This window comes from Cherax quadricarinatus, chromosome 53 (genome assembly GCF_038502225.1).
Source record: "Cherax quadricarinatus isolate ZL_2023a chromosome 53, ASM3850222v1, whole genome shotgun sequence".
Classification (NCBI taxonomy): domain Eukaryota; kingdom Metazoa; phylum Arthropoda; class Malacostraca; order Decapoda; family Parastacidae; genus Cherax; species Cherax quadricarinatus.
Window position 1 is genome coordinate 21,656,416 of NC_091344.1, and position 20,410 is coordinate 21,676,825.

Sequence of the window (20,410 nt, forward strand, 5' to 3'; positions counted from 1 at the left end):
GACTACCTTATTCGTATTTCACCAAGGTCAGAATCATATTATGAAAGAATATTGTTTCATGTAAACACATGTACTGTACCAATAAAAAGTCTTTGTAAAATGGTATCTGTAGTGATATTTTTATATATTTCCCAAGTAAGATGCATTACATATTGCTCTTATTGAATATTTTTTGCTTATTAAGCCATAAGTACTGTAAATTTGTACACACAAAATCATACAATAAAACAAGCACATATCTAGAGATATGAATAAAATAAGTAATAAGAAGGAGGCTCTACATTTTGGCCTCTTAGGCCCTCTTTACCTCCCTCTTTATTACTTGTCATATTTTATTTATTTCTCCAAGTGGGTTTCTCCATTTTCATTGATTAGTGTTCATTGCACTCCCAAATAAATTCACACAGTCCATAAATGCATGTATATGTTTTTTTTTTTTTTTTACCATTGTTGTTGGGATGCACACTTGTCTGGCATCACACTAGGAATGTACCATTGTATCTGAGCCCCACACAACAAAAGTAACTGACAGTACTGTATTTTACTGCTGATTGAAACACTTGATTGCCTTCAGGTCTGACTTCACATTCATTTCATCATATCCCAAATCCCCATACATTTACTTATGCCCATCACCACTCTCCTGAATTCACTTTGGTCTTCACTTACTCACCCTTCCAGACTCCTTGATGAGTCTCTTCTGCCTTTCTTCTGAATCTCTGGGTACCACTTTCTCATCTGGAGACAGCAGTTACTGCAGCTCCCACTTAAAATTAGATTTATTATTATAAAGACCCACACATCTACCAAACACACTAGTATACTATTTACCAGAGAAACATCACATATTCTCCTTTAAGTTGGCCTCTTCAAGGGGGGCTCCTTGGCGTGGTGAAGAGGCTCTTGGTCTGAGGAATTAGCCCTGTTGGTCTTCTTCCTCAGACCGAACCTAATTACCCCCCATTCTCCCCTCCCCTATCCCATCCTCCCCATCCTCCCCTTTTTCCATTCCTCCTCCTCCTCCTCACCCCTCCCTTTTGCCCTTCCTCTTTTTGGCCTTCGGGATTCCTCCCACAGGCGCGCTAGTTCCTAGGTAGGGGAAAGGACACCAGGGTCCATCCCATTCCGTTGAGGTTCTTGGCGGTGGCGTAGTTTGCCGTGGAATCTGGATCGCCTGGGGATGTCCCGATCCCTCTCCGGTATCCCGGAGTAGCTTGGGGTGTCTTTTGGGCGACGGGTGTATCTCTGGAAGCCACCTTTCGGATTCCGGGGGTGGTGGCCGAAGGAGGTATGCTTTGTGGCGGATATCCGGCTGCCCTCTCTTTTGTCCACCGAGGTAGCTCGGCAGATGTGAGGTTGCTATCCCGGATTGCTGGTTTACTGGCATGAAGGGTAGGGTATGGCACGGGTTCCATGCTGCATCTGCAGCACTAGCGGTGTTGAGGTCCTCTTGGGCGCGAAGGGAGATTTCCGGCCCTTTCATTCCTCCTGAGAACTATTCCTCCCCGCTCCCCCCTTTTTTTATTCTTTTTTTATTTTCTTTTCTTTTTTTTTTTCTTAAAAACAAAAAGCAAAGGAGTAACCTAACCATGGCAGCCCTGGTCCATGAAACCACTACCCCCGGGCCCCTTCTTGATACCGCACCCCATTCTGACCCTGCCTTGTGTTTAGACCACTCTTCGGACACTCCTGATGCCCCTGTACCTCTTGCTGGTGCTGTTTCCTCACCCGCTTCAGGTACCGGGGCTTCGACTGACTCCTTCGATTTGTCTGAACTCCGCTCTCCTTTGACTATGCTTCCGGCTTCTCCCTCTATGGTACGGCAATTTTCGAATCGCCCACCCATTTCATGCTGGACCAACTCCGGTCCTACTCCTAAAAGCCAACATCAATCTCCTGATGATGCTCCGTCGTTACCTTCCCATTCTACTCGGAAAAGACCGACACGTCAAGCACTCCCTCTCCACGCTCAGTTTCGGACCACACAATGGACTAAATTCTTTACTTTAAGACCAACTTCTTCTTCTGCCTACCTTTCTGACCATAGTATTGCCAAAGCGCTCCTGCGTCATGTTGGCAGAGATATTTCATTTCACGCGCTCAAGAGCGGTACGCGCATCGTCACTGTTCAGAATGCTACCCAAGCTCATGATCTTTCTCTCCTTTAGAATATCGATACTACTCCTATCACTATTGAAAACATCTTTCTCTCAATTCTTGTAGTGGTACTGTCGTTCTGCCCCATACCATAGTCCAACAGAATTTCCAGTCATGTGGCAATGACATTTTTGAACAGCTGGAACTCCAGGATCTCCCAATCCTCAAAGTAGACACTTATGTCCTTCCTGCCTGGGGGCGGAGACGTTACCCTTGCAATGTGGCTCGTTTAACTTTTGACAGCCGAGAACTCCCGTCCTCTGTATATGTCGCGGGACATCGGTTACAAGTTCGAAAGGTGATACCTACACCGCAACAATGTAGAAATTGCTGGCGTTTTGGTCACCCAGCGAAATATTGCAGATCTATGGCCGAATGCCCAGTCTGTGGTGCCGACGACCATTCTAATACATCTTGCAGTCAACCTCCATCTTGCCTTAATTGTAATGAAGCTCACCCTTCGTACTCCCGCCGTTGCCAGGTCTACTTAAATGAACGTGAAATCCGTTGCCTCAAAGAGGCAGAAGGTTTCCCTTATGCTATGGCAGTTACTCATCTCCACCTCCAAGGGAGACTACCCCATGTTTCTTATTCTCGTGTTTCCAAACGTCCCCCCACTTCTGGGGTCCCATCTTCTGCAGCCTCCTCTGTTGTTACCCCTCCCATAGCCACTACGGCATCTAATCCTTTTGCTGTCCTTGGCTCTGACGTCCCGACTACAACTCAGTTTGTTCTCACATCTTCGCGTCCTTCCTCACAAGCCCCAGTATTGACAAGACCTCGTACGACACCTAATACCAATCGCCCCTCTACTCAGAAGTCCAAAAAATCCACATTGCTCAAATCTTCTTTGCCCCTTCCTTCCCTTCTTCAACCTCCACACTTTACCTTTCCAGTCTCTGTACCTAGTTCTTCCCCTCTCTCTGGCTCTATTACAAGTGTGGAGATTCACCCTCCTCCTCGTACTATGCCTTCCACCCCCGTCCCCTCCCAAGTTTCTCCCTCTTCTGTCACCTCCCAGGTTTCTGCCTCTTCTGTCCCCCCCCCCACACTTCATCTCCAGTCCCTTACACTTTTCCCTCCCCCTCTACTTTGGTACAGTCCATTACTGTCCCAATCTTTACTCACCCTCCTCCTCCTATCTCCAATATGGTCTCCCATACATCTTTGAATTCAGAAACACTTGAAGCCATTTCAGAATATATTGCAGAGACTAAACCTTCAATGGACACTGATTCACTTCCTGTTCCTTCTCTTCCCTCTCCTCCATCTTCACAACCCCATTCTTCGCAACGCTCCGTTCCTTCGCTACTTGAACATCTTCCAATGCCACCACACGTTGACTTTTCTAACCCCTCTAGTCCGTAGGTGCCTTTACCTACAGATTCCTGATATTTTCTTCATCGCCAATCATGGCCTATTTACAGTGGAATATCCGCGGCCTCAGGGGTAATCGGGGTGAGCTTCAGATGTTGCTTTCCAGGTTTTCCCCTGTTGGTGCTTGCTTACAAGAACCAAAATTACACTCGGCTGTTTTCCAACCTATCTCAGGCTATAATTTATTGTATTCTTCGGATCCTTTCTCAGATGGGACCTTTAATGAAAGTGCCCTTCTTCTACGCAATGATATTCCGTACTGTCAACTATTTGTCCATACCTCGCTGCATTACACTGCAGCCCGTATCCACTTGAATAAGTGGTTTACAATATGTTCTTTATATCTCTCTCCTTCTCGAGCATTTTCTATCCCAGACTTTGCCTTTCTTGTTTCATCCTTACCACCACCACTTCTGTTACTTGGTGATTTTAATGCCCACCATTTCCTCTGGGGGGGGGTCTCATTGTGACTCACGTGGCATTCAGTTGGAGGCTTTTCTTGCCTCTCACCCCCTCCATGTTTTAAATACGGGTACTCCCACCCATTTTGATCCTCGTACTCATACTCTCTCTTTCATCGATCTATCAGTCTGCTCTTCCTCCACTGCACTAGACTTCACCTGGTCTGTTCTACCAGACTTACATGACAGCGATCATTTTCCGATCATTCTTACTTCTCCTTCCTATTCACCACCTTTCCGTAGCCCTCGCTGGCAATTTGATCAGGCAAATTGGGATCTTTACTCACACCTCACTGCTTTTAGTGAGGTTCCTTCTTCATCCTCCATTGATGAGCTCCTACACATCTTCTCGACATCAGTTTATACCGCAGCTTCTCATTCTATACCCCAAACCTCAGGCAGGCATTCTCAGAAGTGCGTGCCTTGGTGGTCTCCTGCTTGTGCTCGTGCAGTACGTTTGAAACGTGCTGCATGGGGCAGGTACCGGTACAATAGAACCACTGAGAGACTTGTTGATTTTAAGCAGAAGCGTGCGATCGCTCGCCGTGTCATCCGTGAAGCTAAACGCACTTGTTGGCGAGACTATGTTTCCACCATCACCTCTGCTTCTATGAGTGCAGTCTGGAAAAAAGTGAGGAAATTGAGTGGTAAATACTCTCCTGACCCGGCTCCTGTTCTACGGGTCACTGGTGTTGATATAGCAAACCCTCTCGACGTTGCCATTGAACTTGGCACACATCTGGTCCGTATTTCCCGAGGGCTCCATCTATGCCCCTCGTTTTTTTCCTCAAAGTCTGCCAGAGAGTTAGTACCCTTGGACTTTTCTTCTCTCGCAGAAGAACAGTATAATGTGCCTTTTACACTTCAAGAACTGGAGGCAACGCTCTCAGCTTGCCGATCATCGGCAGCTGGGCCTGATGACATTCATATTCGTATGTTACAACATTTACATCGGTCAGCCCTTGTAGTCCTCTTACACCTCTTCAATCTTATTTGGGCACAAGGAGTTCTTCCTCAGCTGTGGAAATCTGCCATTGTTCTCCCTTTCCGCAAACCGGGTACTACAGGACATGATGCCTCCCACTATCGCCCCATCGCTCTTACTAGTGCAGTTTGCAAAGTGATGGAACGCCTCGTAAATCGACGTTTAATGTGGTATTTAGAGACTCACAACAGTCTCTCCGCTAGTCAATATGGCTTTTGTAAGGGTCGTTCTACCATAGACCCCTTACTACGCTTGGATACGTATGTTCGTAATGCCTTTGCGATTAATCACTCAGTTATTGCCATATTTTTTGACCTTGAGAAGGCATATGACACAACTTGGAGGTATAATATTTTGGCCCAGGCCCATTCCTTAGGCCTCCGAGGCAATCTACCATCGTTCCTTAAGAACTTTTTAACTGACAGACATTTCCGTGTTCGAGTCAATAATGTTCTTTCCCCGGACTTCGTCCAAGCTGAAGGTGTCCCTCAGGGATGTGTTCTAAGCACAACACTTTTTCTCCTTGCTATAAATGATTTGGCCTCTGTTCTTCCACCCAATATTTGGTCATCACTCTATGTTGATGACTTCGCTATTGCTTGTGCAGGCGCTGACTGTCACCTTATTGCAGTTTCTCTCCAGCATGCGGTCGACCGTGTTTCCACTTGGGCCACCACACATGGGTTTAAATTTTCAAGTACCAAAACTCGCCAAATTACTTTCACTAGACGCTCTGTTATCTCCGATCATCCTTTGTATCTCTATGGCTCCCGTATCCCCGAACGTGATACAGTCAGGTTTCTAGGCCTTCTCTTTGACCGTCGGTTAACCTGGAAACCTCACATTACCTCTCTGAAGGCAACTTGTCACAGCCGGCTAAACCTTCTTAAAACCCTTGCTCATCTTTCCTGGGGAGCTGATCGTCGAACTCTGCTTCGCCTACATTCAGCCCTCGTTTTATCGAAACTCGATTATGGTGACCAGATTTATTCCGCGGCCTCTCCTGCTACTCTCTCTAGCCTTAACTCTATCCATCACCAAGGCTTACGTTTGTGCCTTGGTGCTTTTCGCTCTTCCCCTGTTGAGAGCCTCTATACAGAAGCAAATGTTCCATCCTTGTCTGATCACCGTGATGCCCATTGCCTTCGTTACTATGTACGCTCTCACGATCTGCACAATCCTTCCATTTATAGAATGGTCACCGATATTAGTAGACATTCTTTATTCGTTCGCCGCCCCTGTTTGCTCCGTCCCTTTTCTCTTCGCCTACATTCACTCTTGTCTTCCCTTCAGTTACCACCTTTATATGTTCATGTAGCATCTCACTTTTCCCTACCCCCCTGGGAAGTTCCAGCTGTTCGGGTCTGTTCTTTCTCACTCCCTTGCTCGAAAGCTCAACTGCCTACGGTGGCTTCCCGCTCTCTTTTTCTTGATCACTTCCACTCCCATTCTCATGCCACCGCTGTGTACACAGATGGCTCTAAGTCTTCAGACGGCGTCGGATTCGCAGCAGTGTTTCCGGACAGCGTCGTACGGGGGCATTTACTATCTTCAGCTAGCATTTTTACTGCTGAACTGTATGCCATTCTTGCAGCACTTATTCGTATCGCATCTATGCCTGTGTCATCATTTGTAGTAGTCTCAGACTCCCTTAGTGCTCTACAGGCTATACGAAAATTTGATACATCTCATCCCCTTGTTCTCTGTATCCAACTTTGGCTACGCCGTATCTCTACCAAACATAAAGATATTGTTTTTTGTTGGGTCCCTGGTCATGTCGACGTACAGGGCAATGAACAGGCAGACACTGCTGCGCGGTCAGCAGTACATGACCTACCAATTTCCTATCGAGGTGTTCCATTTCTGGACTATTTTGCTGCAATAGCTACCCACCTTCGCACCCGTTGGCAACAACGTTGGTCAACTCTGCTCGGTAACAAACTTTATTCTATTAAACCGAGCATAGGTTACTGGCCGTCTTCTTGTCATCAGTGCTGAGGTTGGGAGACCACTCTCTCCCGCCTTCGCATTGGCCACACTCGTCTTACTCATGGGTATCTCATGGAGAGACACCCTGTTCCTCTCTGTGAGCAGTGTCAAGTTCCAGTATCGATTAGCCACATTCTGTTAGACTGCCCTCTCTATCAACGAGCACGCAGAATTTACCTCCAACGTCGTCTTCGTTCTACTACTCTCTCTTTACCTTCCCTTCTTGCTGATGGACCCTCCTTTAATCCTGACTCTCTCATTGACTTCTTGACAACGACTGATTTACTCCACAAACTCTGATGATACTTTTCGCACTCCCCTCAGCCCTTTCTAGTTCAGTCTCTTGCTGCCCCGCTGTTGTCCGTAACCTATTACTCATCCATCTCCCTTTTGCCACCTGATGCCCTCGCTTCCTTCCTGCCCTGCAGCGCTGTATAGTCCTTGTGGCTTAGCGCTTCTTTTTGATTATAATAATAATAATCCTTTAAGTTGGGCTGAAAGTAGTAGTAGTAAGTTTGAGACAAAAGAAATTACTTCTCAGAGGGATGAGGAAACCGAAGCTATTTCCACCCTCTTGTCTCATTATTACTGAAAACAAAATTTTCCTGTTTGCTGGTTTTACCTCTTCCACCAGTTGGTTCTTTTTCCTCTTGTGCCTACTTTCCTAACACCACAGACTACTCTTGTAGGGAGTAACATTCTTCAGTCATGCTTCACCATTTCTACATCTTCATTTTCTCTCAAACTACAGTAGCTGGTTTCCGAATGTTTGACTCTTGCAACTTCTCATCAGTTTATCTATTTTTCTTTTTTTTTTATCCTACCAATGTCATTCTCCTTGTATGCTCTTTATGAAGCACATCAGATATCATACTAAACATTTCTTGACAGTGTCTCACTTGTGTATTTAGATCTCTTTAAGGAAATTAATCTTACATGGATAAAATTCTCTCAACATTCATCAAGCACTTTTTAGATGAAGCTCAGAAAAATTACACACACACACACACACACACACACACACACACACACACACACACACACACACACACACACACACACACACACACACACACACACACACACACACACACACACACACACACACACACACACACACACACACACACACACACACACACACACACACACACACACACACACACCCCCCTTTTGAGAGCACTAATGATTGTAACAGAGAAAAACTTTTTTATTTTTAACACACTGGCCATCCATCTCCCACCGAGGCAGAATGTATGTATAAATGCTTGGTATTTTATGACTTAACCCCTTGATAGGTATTGTACCTGTATATAAAATAAGCAGTACTTGTAAAAGATATTGCTGTTTTGTAATGTATTTCATGATGACTGCATCTTGTACTGCATATCAGGTACTTCCATGGGGTCAGACAATTGAGTAGTTTTTGCTCAGTTGTTTATATAGTGGCTGAGAGGAGCATTTTAATAGAAACCCTGATGTACTACAAGTTTTGAGTTCTGGAGGTGGGAAGGGCAGTGCCTGCACTCTAAAGGAGGAGGAGTAGGGATGTTGCAGTTGGAGGGTAATCTGAATTGTGATGTCAGTCTTTTATTTGCATGGAGTTTCTACTCAGATTGTGAAAAAGGGGAGATATCAAAGAGATTTGTTTCATTTGTTGTCTAAAAAGATTAAATATCAGAGATTTGTTTCATTCATTGTCTATGCATTCTGTTACATAAAATATTCCTCATGATGCAGTCATGAGTGCACTGCAATATATTAACATAGACACTGAATATTTAAAATATTATATAACTGTAATTACTAAATATGCAACATTACAAGCTTAGCTTTGCTCCTGTAGCTAAAAATGCATACAGTAGGATCTTTGTATCTGCAGGTTCAGTTTCCATGGTTTCAGTTATCCACAGTTTACATTGGCCCAAAAATAACCCTTAATTTTGTTTAATAATGACACCAAAACACATTAGTAGTGATGGCAGTTCTTCAAAGCCAAAGAGAAGCCATGAAGTGCTTCCCATCAGTGAAAAAAGTGCTAATTCATGACTTATTGCACATAAATTATCAGTTAAACTTTGTCATAGGTATGTATGTAAACAAAAATTGACATGTACAGTAGGGCCCCGCTTTTCGGTGTTTCGCCTTACGGCCTTCCGCTAATATGCTAATCTCAAATTATGACCAAAACTTTCTATACGGCAAGTTTTCTTTCAAATACGGTGCGGGCCACCTGGTTTGTTTACATTCTCCATGTGCACATCTCTCTATTATGTAATAATAATCTCACTCTGGCACATTAAATGTCTAATTTTACGTCAATATAGACATTTTCATTAATCCATCTATGATATTTTCAGCAAAATTATATAAAAAACATGTTACATAGTACATAAACATTTTGTTTATGTACTAAGGTGTGGTAGCCGGGTGGAGGGAAAACATTACGTCACTCCCCTTAATACATGACGCTTTTGTTTACAATTCTCGGCTTGAATTATTCATTACTTCTTTGTTTATGACGTCATCTAATGGTAGCTGTTATAAACGATTAAACTCAGTGAACATGGTATGCCAATGGTAATATGTCTCTTGGCAACATTAAATATCGTGTAGCTGTGTAGGTAGGTGTAGGTATGTAGTCCAGGCGAAATACATACCTACATTATTATTATAACTTATACTTATGCATACTTGTACCTAATGAAAATGCTGGCCCACAGATGCTCCAACTTCATCCTGTTCCCTACTTGTATGTCTCGTAACAAAAATGCTTTCAAATGAGCTGATGTAGGTAACAGCTCTTAGCTTGCCAATAAAGGTAGGAATCCTTAACCTGTAAATAGCTTGTCAATAAATAACCTTGTCAAACTCTGTGTGGTAAAAAAAAAAAAAAAAAAAAAAAAAAAAAAAAAAAAAAAAAAAAAAACTTGCACAGTGCTGGCATGCAGGTACACATTAACCCTTTCAGGGTCCGTCCCGTAGATCTACGGCTTTACGGTGAGTGTCCAAACCGTAGATCTACGCCATGAGCTCAGCTCACTCTGATAAACTGGGAGTGGTACATTTGGGCCTAGATATGAGAGAATACATCTATGTGGTATGTGTGCACCACATAAAACAGATCCTGCAGCACACTGTATAATGAGAGAAAAAAACTGAAATAATGATTTTTCGATTAAAACAGCAACTTTGCAGTGTTTTTTCGTATGTTTTTTTAGTTGTATTTGCGATTTCTTGGTCTCATTTGATAGAATGGAAGACATATTACAGAAATAGAGATGATTTTGATTGGTTTTAGCACTGGAAATGGCTTGAAACTGAGCTCAAAGTAGCGGAAATGTTAAATTTTTGCCGATATTCAAGAGTAAACAAACGACCTCACACATCTAATACACGTCAGCTGGTGGGTCTAATATGCATTCACAAATATGGTGATAATATTTATACAATTATTACAGTATTGCATAACAGTAAATCTTCTATTTTTTGGTGTGAATAAAAATTCATTGTGAATAAAAAATCAAAATGGAATTTATTTGTAAAGCCTCAAAACATAACTAATGAACAGAGGAAATGTTAGTTTAGTGCCAGGAATGCCTACATTGTTTATTCTGGACCCTATTTTGAAATTGGAATATTTTGAACTTTGTGTTAAATTGGACAAATTAACAATTTCAGATCACTTTATTTTGTAGTTGAAACAGTTGACTTGGTGATTTCTTGTGCTCAATCGATAGAATAGAAGTAATACTAGTGAAATAGCTAAGAATTTGGTTGATTGGAATAATGTAATTGGCCTAAAATGGGAGTCAAAGTCGGCAAAATCGCCGATTCGTAAATATCGCTGACACATCAAAATTCGCGAGAGCATAATTTCATCAATTTTCCACCAAATTTCGTACTTTTTGTTTTATTACCTTCACAAAAAGATTCTCTACGATTTCAGAAGAAAAAATAACAAATTTTTTTTTTGAAAATTCTTGGACACTGGTGCGTGACTCCAGATTTGGGCCTTGGACCCTGAAAGGGTTAAAATCACTAAGTGTCTTATTAGTCTTGAAGATGCTATTTTAATAATAACACAATCACTCATAGGAGCATTAAATATCGTATAAAACGTTAATATAAACATTTTGCTTAATCTATCTAAATACACCCCACAGTAGAATAAATTAACATAAATATGAGCAGATGAAAGAGTGGGAGAGGCACTGTCAAATTTTAATGAAAATAAGAAAAAATTTTGGAGTGAGTTAAACAAGTTAAGAAAGCCTAGGGAAAGTATGGATTTGTCCGTTAAAAACAGAGTAGGGGAGTTAGATGGGGAGAGGGAGGTATTAGGTAGATGGCGAGAATATTTTGAGGAACTTTTAAATTTTTTTTTTTTTTTTCAACAAGTCGGCCGTCTCCCACCGAGGCAGGGTGACCCAAAAAAGAAAGAAAATCCCCCAAAAGAAAATACTTTCATCATCATTCAACACTTTCACCACACTCACACATTATCACTGCTTTTGCAGAGGTGCTCAGAATACAACAGCTTAGAAGCATATACGTATAAAGATACACAACATATCCCTCCAAACTGCCAATATCCCAAACCCCTCCTTTAAAGTGCAGGCATTGTACTTCCCATTTCCAGGACTCAAGTCCGACTATATGAACATAACCGGTTTCCCTGAATCCCTTCACTAAATATTACCCTGCTCACACTCCAACAGATCGTCAGGTCCCAACTATCATTCGCCTCCATTCACTCCTATCTAACATGCTCATGCACGCTTGCTGGAAATCCAAGCCTCTAGCCCACAAAACCTCCTTTACCCCCTCTTTCCAACCCTTTCAAGGACGACCCCTACCCCTCCTTCCTTCCCCTATTGATTTATATGCTTTCCATGTCATTCTACTTTGATCCATTCTCTCTAAATGACCAAACCACCTCAACAACCCCTCTTCTGCCCTCTGACTAATGCTTTTATTAACTCCACACCTTCTCCTAATTTCCACACTCCGAATTTTCTGCATAATATTTACACCACACATTGCCCTTAGACAGGACATCTCCACTGCCTCCAACCATCTCCTCGCTGCTGCATTTACCACCCAAGCTTCACATCCATATAAGAGTGTTGGCACCACTATACTTTCATACATTCCCTTCTTTGCCTCCATAGATAACGTTTTTTGACTCCACATATACCTCAACGCACCACTCACCTTTTTTCCCTCATCAATTCTATGATTAACCTCATCCTTCATAAATCCATCCGCCGACACGTCAACTTCCAAGTATCTGAAAACATTCACTTCTTCCATATTCCTCCTCCCCAATTTGATATCCAATTTTTCTTTATCTAAATCATTTGATACCCTCATCACCTTACTCTTTTCTATGTTCACTTTCAACTTTCTACCATTACACACATTCTCAAACTCATCCACTAACCTTTGCAATTTTTCTTTAGAATCACCCATAAGCACAGTATCATCAGCAAAAAGTAACTGTGTCAATTCCCATTTTGAATTTGATTCCCCATAATTTAATCCCACCCCTCTCTTGAACACCCTAGCATTTACTACTTTTACAACCCCATCTATAAATATATTAAACAACCATGGTGACATTACACATCCCTGTCTAAGACCTACTTTTACCGGGAAGTATTCTCCCTCTCTTCTACACACCCTAACCTGAGCTTCACTATCCTCACTATCCTTTTAAATGTTGAGGAAGAAAGGGAGGCAGTAATTTCATGCACTGGCCAGGTAGGTATACCATCTTTTAGGAGTGAAGAAGAGCAGAATGTAAGTGTGGTGGAGGTACGTGAGGCATTACGTAGAATGAAAGGGGGTAAAGCAGCTGGAACTGATGGGATCATGACAGAAATGTTAAAAGCAGGGGGGGGATATAGTGTTGGAGTGGTTGGTACTTTTGTTTAATAAATGTATGAAAGAGGGGAAGGTACCTAGGGATTGGCAGAGAGCATATATAGTCTCTTTATATAAAGGGAAAGGGGACAAAAGAGATTGTAAAAATTATAGAGGAATAAGTTTACTGAGTATACCAGGAAAAGTATACGGTAGAGTTATAATTGAAAGAATTAGAGGTAAGACAGAATGTAGAATTGCGGATGAGCAGGGAGGCTTCAGAGTGGGTAGGGGATGTGTAGATCAAGTGTTTACATTGAAGCATATATGTGAACAGTATTTAGATAAAGGTAGGGAAGTTTTTATTGCATTTATGGATTTAGAAAAGGCATATGATAGTGGATAGAAGAGCAATGTGGCAGATGTTGCAAGTATATGGAATAGGTGGTAAGTTACTAAATGCTGTAAAGAGCTTTTATGAGGATAGTGAGGCTCAGGTTAGGGTGTGTAGAAGAGAGGGAGAATACTTCCCGGTAAAAGTAGGTCTTAGACAGGGATGTGTAATGTCACCATGGTTGTTTAATATATTTATAGATGGGGTTGTAAAAGAAGTAAATGCTACGGTGTTCGGGAGAGGGGTGGGATTAAATTATGGGGAATCAAATTCAAAATGAGAATTGACAGTTACTTTTTGCTGATGATACTGTGCTTATGGGAGATTCTAAAGAAAAATTGCAAAGGTTAGTGGATGAGTTTGAGAATGTGTGTAAAGGTAGAAAGTTGAAAGTGAACATAGAAAAGAGTAAGGTGATGAGGGTATCAAATGATTTAGATAAAGAAAAAATGGATATCAAATTGGGGAGGAGGAGTATGGAAGAAGTGAATGTTTTCAGATACTTGGGAGTTGACGTGTCGGCGGATGGATTTATGAAGGATGAGGTTAATCATAGAATTGATGAGGGAAAAAACGTGAGTGGTGCGTTGAGGTATATGTGGAGTCAAAAAACGTTATCTATGGAGGCAAAGAAGGGAATGTATGAAAGTATAGTAGTACCAACACTCTTATATGGATGTGAAGCTTGGGTGGTAAATGCAGCAGTGAGGAGACGGTTGGAGGCAGTGGAGATGTCCTGTCTAAGGGCAATGTGTGGTGTAAATATTATGCAGAAAATTCTGAGTGCAGAAATTAGGAGAAGGTGTGGAGTTAATAAAAGCATTAGTCAGAGGGCAGAAGAGGGGTTGTTGAGGTGGTTTGGTCATTTAGAGAGAATGGATCAAAGTAGAATGACATGGAAAGCATATAAATCTATAGGGGAAGGAAAGAGGGGTAGGGGTCGTCCTCGAAAGGGTTGGAAAGAGGGGGTAAAGGAGGTTTTGTGGGCGAGGGGCTTGGACTTCCAGCAAGCATGCATGAGCGTGTTAGGAGTGAATGGAGACAAATGATACTTGGGACCTGACGATCTGTTGGAGTGTGAGCAGGGTAATATTTAGTGAAGGGATTCAGGGAAACCGGTTATGTTCATATAGTCGGACTTGAGTCCTGGAAATGGGAAGTACAATGCCTGCACTTTAAAGGAGGGGTTTGGGATATTGGCAGTTTGGAGGGATATGTTGTGTATCTTTATACGTATATGCTTCTAAACTGTTGTATTCTGAGCACCTCTGCAAAAGCAGTGATAATGTGTGAGTGTGGTGAATGTGTTGAATGATGATGAAAGTATTTTCTTTTTGGGGATTTTCTTTCTTTTTTTGGGTCACCCTGCCTCGGTGGGAGACGACCGACTTGTTGAAAAAAAAAAAAAAAAATATGAGATGCGGTAGCCAGGAAATTTGTGGTAACCAGGCAACTTGTAGGACTTATGGTAGCCTGGCAACTTGTAGGACTTGCGAGGAGAACCAGACGCGTTCATCTGGTTTGCTTACATTGTGTGTGGGTGGGGTTGGGAGGGCTGCCCTTCCTGGCTACCCATACTTCCCAACTTTACTTCAGACAAATACAACTCGCCTCTCACCGTACATTAAGAGTACAAATATTTTAAGGTAATTAACGAGTTTGGAGGGATATGTTGTGTATCTTTATATGTGTATGCTTCTAAACTGTTGTATTCTGAGCACCTCTGCAAAAACAGTGATAATGTGTGAGTGTGGTGAAAGTGTTGAATGATGATGAAAGTATTTTCTTTTTGGGGATTTTCTTTCTTTTTTGGGTCACCCTGCCTCGGTGGGAGACGGCCGACTTGTTGGAAAAAAAAAAAAATGAGTGTACTGTATATGCATTTTATCGCTCTAGGGAGCGTAGTTATAAGTGGTCAGGCAGGATGCCATACATCCCACACGACTTTCTACAGATAAATACTTTTCACTTCTCGCCCTACAGTAAGACCATTTTAAGACTACAAATATTTTAAGGTAAGTAATGTGTGTACTGTATATGCATTTTATCGCTCTAGGGGGCTTTAAGTATCGTAGTATAGTATGTGTGGGTGGGGAGGCTAGGAGGGCTACCACACCTGACTTCTTTGAGTAAATACTACTCGCCTTTTGCCCTACATTAAGACTACAAATATTTTGAGGTAAATAATCAGTGTACTGTGTGTGTATTTCACTTTTTAATGCCTAGTTCTGTTGCTAACTTAATATGTTAGTGTAAACTTGTTATCTGGCATTTATATGCATTTATAAATGGAAAAAAAAATGGAGTTCTGCTTTCTGGCAAAATCTGCTTTCTGGCAGTAGCCTGGAACCTAACCTGCCGAATAAGTGGGGCCCTACTGTATAGGTTTGCTATTCAGTTTTGGGTATCCATGGTAGGTCTTGGAACGTATCATCCATGGATACGGGAATCCTTCTGTAATTATGAACACTGGAAATAGATGCTACAGACCCCATTCTGGGGTTGATTCACAAAATGCCAAGCACATGTACACATCATGTATTTTCAGTGTTACATTCTAGTGTTCACACTATATTCAGCCTGGGAACATGTTGATTATACCTCGTGTGTTTGTGTATACTTGTATGTGTAAGAGTACTTACCTAGTTGTGCTTATCTGGTCAAGCTACAGATTTATTTGTTTATATGTTTTGGATTAAATTGTCACATGTTATACTGCATTGGATCAACAAATTTTTCTATACACTTCTGTGTAGGAAATGTATATAATAAATTTAATTAGTTATATAGATATCATTCTTTTTGCTTTACTGTTTAATAAGTTCTTTTGCTACACGTAGACTCGGTGCTCTTCTGGGGTGCAGGGAGCACTGCGTCAGTTGGTGAGTAGTGCCAGCAGACTGCAGACTGAGTGCCGCGGACATCTTGCCTCTCATGCACACACCCTCGATCCAAAGTTTGTTACCCAGCAGGTTATACAATGTGCGTATGACATAGCCAAGGGTGCAAAGGTGTTGGTAACACACTTCCAGTGAAAGTTAAGCATTGGTAATAATATATTTACTTAGGTTCTTCTATCTCTAATGAAGGGAAATAGTATACTTCCAGTTGAATAATAGTGTGAAATGTTTGCAATGGCACGGGTCATGTTCCTCCTCCTCATGCACTGCAGTCACAGTTAATCTTCATCCTACTGCACATAAGACTAGTATTGTAGATCAACTAGACAAACCAGTCTTTATGGCATTTTCTGAAGAGTATTGGCTGTGAGTGAGCAAGTTAAAATATGTAGGTAATTATATCCTGATTTTTTTTTAATTGTTATTATTTCTTCTGTGACTGCATCTTTTTTTTAGTGAAATAGGTAGCATGCTTTTAATGCAAAAATAATGTATATCAAAGTATATGCATCCTACTCTTGAAACAAAATGGAAAGTCTGTATATCTGTGACTGAATTCAGAAACTACAACTTTGAATCAAAAGGACATCATGTATTTTCATATAGTTTTATTGTGAATATGGCGAGATGGATGGAGACGTACGTATACATGTACGTATATGCATTTTTATTTATCAAATAAGATTAAAGAATTTTGCAAGCATTTCACTAAACAAAAAGAAACTGGTTTTTCTAGTGTTTACTGTGTATGTAACAAAAGAAAAATAAGACTTAATAAGATTTCAACTGTAAGGAATCTCTATGCCTATATTTCAGCGTGGCAGCAAAAATATGCCATAGTAATGATTTTTATGTCCCTTATAGGGACTTGGAATAATTACTGTAAGAGCAAAAAGGTTATTCATTCAATGTGAATGCATTTTTATCTTGGTTTCTTTGTGCATTTCCAAAAGCAAAATAGTACGTGTGCAAAGGTGAATGTGGTGCTGAAGTGACAGGCAGTAATTGTATAAACATAACACGTTTGGCTTCAATGATACAGGTGCTCCTTAACTTACAATGGAGTTAGGTTCCAACAAACCCATCGTTAGTCGAATGTGAATATTATATGCTAAATAAATAAATAAATAAATAATTAAATACTGTCATTGAATAAGTAGATAAAATAGTTACTGTAACTAGATACCAATATTAAAAAGTAAATAAATGAATATAAGTTACGGACTTACCACCTTCACGTTGGGTAATTATCTCAAGTTTCATCTCCAGAGTAAGTGCTTTTGCATCATAGTCAAAATAAGTTGAACCATCATAAGTCGAGGAGCACCTGTAATAACAACAACCTAGATTGTGGCTTGTTTGATTATTTTCAGGCTCATCCAAAACATTTTCAATTACATTAAAAATACAGTGCTCTCATAATTCGTGCAGCTGTAACCTGCATTTTCAGAAAGTTTGTCATTTATTTAAATATTGTGTCCAAGACCTTGAATCATGCGTGATAAACAGCTTTGAAGCAAGTTGCAGTTATTTTTGTCCATGTCAAGGGCAAGGCCATTGCTTTAGGGAAGGTCTAGTATTACACCTTGGTGTACATACTCAGACAAGTTGTCATTTGGCTTCTGGAGGTGACCTTTACCATACTCTCTAATGCGTATCATTTAATTTTCGATTGTTTCGTCACCCTATCTTGTCTCTGGCACACTAAAAGAATTCTGATGGTGCTGGAGGTGCCAAGAAGAAAAATTGTGAAACTGATGTTTTCCAAGAAAGTTTGGGCAAATATTCATCAAGGTTTGTAGTGGTGAGAGTCTTGCATGAATGCTGATAACCCATAATTACCCTGTAATTGCACTCTCTCATGTCTTTAATAAGTCATTTGTGTATCCTGCTGTACTTAAGTGAAAAATATCAAACATGAAAGTTATGATCTAGTGGCCCGTACGTCATATGATGAGGCAACCACGGGAAATTTTCCTGACAAGTATGTAGCCCAAAAAGACTGCATCAACCATATCTATATACTTAAGTGGCAACAAGGAATTGAAGGCAAGATAAAATTCTTTTTTGTTACTTTTTTTTTTTTTTTGCTTATTTAACAGGAAAAAGTTGTGTAGTAAAGTGAAGAGAATACATCAGTTGATAACTGGACCAAGGGAAATTTCCCTGCTAGGTCTCTGGCCTAGGGAGGTCACATAAACAATCTTGACACACTTCTGTAGCAATAGGTAGGAGGAATAAGAAATTTAAGGTAGGTTGAATTTTTTTTAGTCACTTTTTATCATATATCAAATGAGAAAATTATCTTGGTGGTAATTTTGAGGGTCGTCATTGCTGATTCCTTGTTGCACTTTACCTCCCAGTTTCAGTGACAGGAATATGCATTCAACTTAGCTCAGTCAGCAAAAGGTTTCCTCCAGCATTTAGCAAAGGTAGGTGGTAGTTTTAGGTAATGGTGGTAGACGATTGTAGTAGTAGCTGATAACATTACTGGCTAGCCTTTTTAGCTGCACGTACTCTTGTTTTTGACTATCTTCATCAGAATTTAAGGTGAGAAAAGTTGTTTTAAATAATCTCTTTATCTTCATGTATGGTCCAGTTGTTGGCCTTTATCGAGTTATCCTAGGTTAATTTATTTAATGTACTTATGTGCCCATAGCATCTCTAAGGTATCAAACACTATTATTTTCAATGTATGTTATTCACGCTGTAAGTTGCAGTTTCATAAATGGTGCCAATTTGAAGAACCCAACCTGTGCGAATTATCAGAGTACACTGTATAACTCAAAATTTACTAGACAATGCAACCAGATTTTATGAAAATGTAATACTCGTTCAGGAGAATTATCATTTTATCAGAACTTTATTGATATACTCTTGTTTACCATAACTTATATTACTGAAAGTTATTTGAATAGTAAATGTATCTTTTTTGTTCATAGTCTTAGGCAAAAAAAATTTAAGAATAAATTTTTATTAAAATTTAAATTTGCAGGATTTAAATTGTAAAGAATGTTAAAAATTTCACAATTGAGAGATGGAATAATCTTAATTGCGAAGTTTTTGTAATGGAGGTACTATTGGTGACAGCATGAGGTGTATGATTTCAGCTTGACAGTTTCATTAGTTTCATAGCACAAATGAATAATTATAAAAACTAATCATGATGTTTGTTCAGTCTTTAATTTATCTTAATTTCATATGTTACTTCCCACATTTGTTGAAATATTATAGTAGGGATAATTTTCTGTAAGCACATTTACTTTTATAATTAAAATTGCATATTTTAGAGGTTAAAAAAATAATTAAAAATAGCTAAAGGCAGCTAGGTTTAAATAAAATAACAGCTGATAGCCCTTACAGTACTTAGTTGTATTGGTATCATCAATAGACAGAATATCAATGTTCGGAGATCAGCGAGTCACTGTAGTAGACTAGAGAGGCATCAGAGTTTGCTACTGTTATCTGAAGATCTATAATGATTGTTAGTTTTTAAATTTGATAATTGCTAGATGTATGCTAATATTGTGCCTAATGAGCAAAAGTCAGTCAAATGTGCCAACTGCCTTTAAAAAAGTGTTTTAAAAATATGTTATGCATTTATTTATATGTTAATATGGTTTATTATGGAATTCAAACAGTTTTACACCAAAACTAACTTAGCAACCTACCCTAACCTTGCTAAATTAATGTTATATAGCCTAATCCTATCAATCTTGAGCCTAAATTAATTTAGTATTTAACATTATGATGTATTTTTTTTTTTTTTTTGTGCAGTGTTACTGCAATAATGAATTTTCACTTGGTCTTACAAGGTAAAAGTGGCCAAATAAGCTGAGGCAGCAAATTCAATTTAAAAACTGAATACACTCTAGGGAAACATAAAATAATTTCTAGTAGAATTTTGTTATATAGTATACTATGTGTATTACTTATTTACCAATGTCAGCTGTACTGGTGCTTTTGATTGTTATTGGTGTGTGCACAGTAACTTTTATGTAGAATTAGTCAATAAACTTTAGATGCATGAGGGGAAATATTACAAGTATCAGTTTTGGAAATCATGGAATATATGACCTGTCATTGTTAAAACAATAGTTGTAAGATATTGTTAATCATATATATTGTAAAGTGTAATTTTTGTGAATAAGGTAAAGTTAGACATTTGATTCATGCAGATGTTGATCATTTACCATGATAATCATATGATTGTTTGAAATGAGGGGAAAATAGTTATCTGTTGGAAAATAATTGTGGGATATGGTTTTTCAATTTATGT

At 40.0% G+C, this 20,410-nt stretch overlaps 1 protein-coding gene across 5 annotated transcripts in view; it reads left to right on the top strand.

Moving 5' to 3' along the window:
• Positions 1 to 16,266, top strand: part of Git (ARF GTPase-activating protein GIT1) — a 105,108-nt gene extending 88,842 nt beyond the window's left edge. For all 5 annotated transcript variants that reach the window (XM_070096442.1, XM_070096445.1, XM_070096443.1 and 2 more), the window contains one exon: positions 16,072 to 16,266. In XM_070096442.1, coding sequence (XP_069952543.1) covers positions 16,072 to 16,266 — 195 coding nt within the window. The remainder of the gene's footprint in view (positions 1 to 16,071) is intronic.
• Positions 16,267 to 20,410: the final 4,144 nt, after the last annotated feature.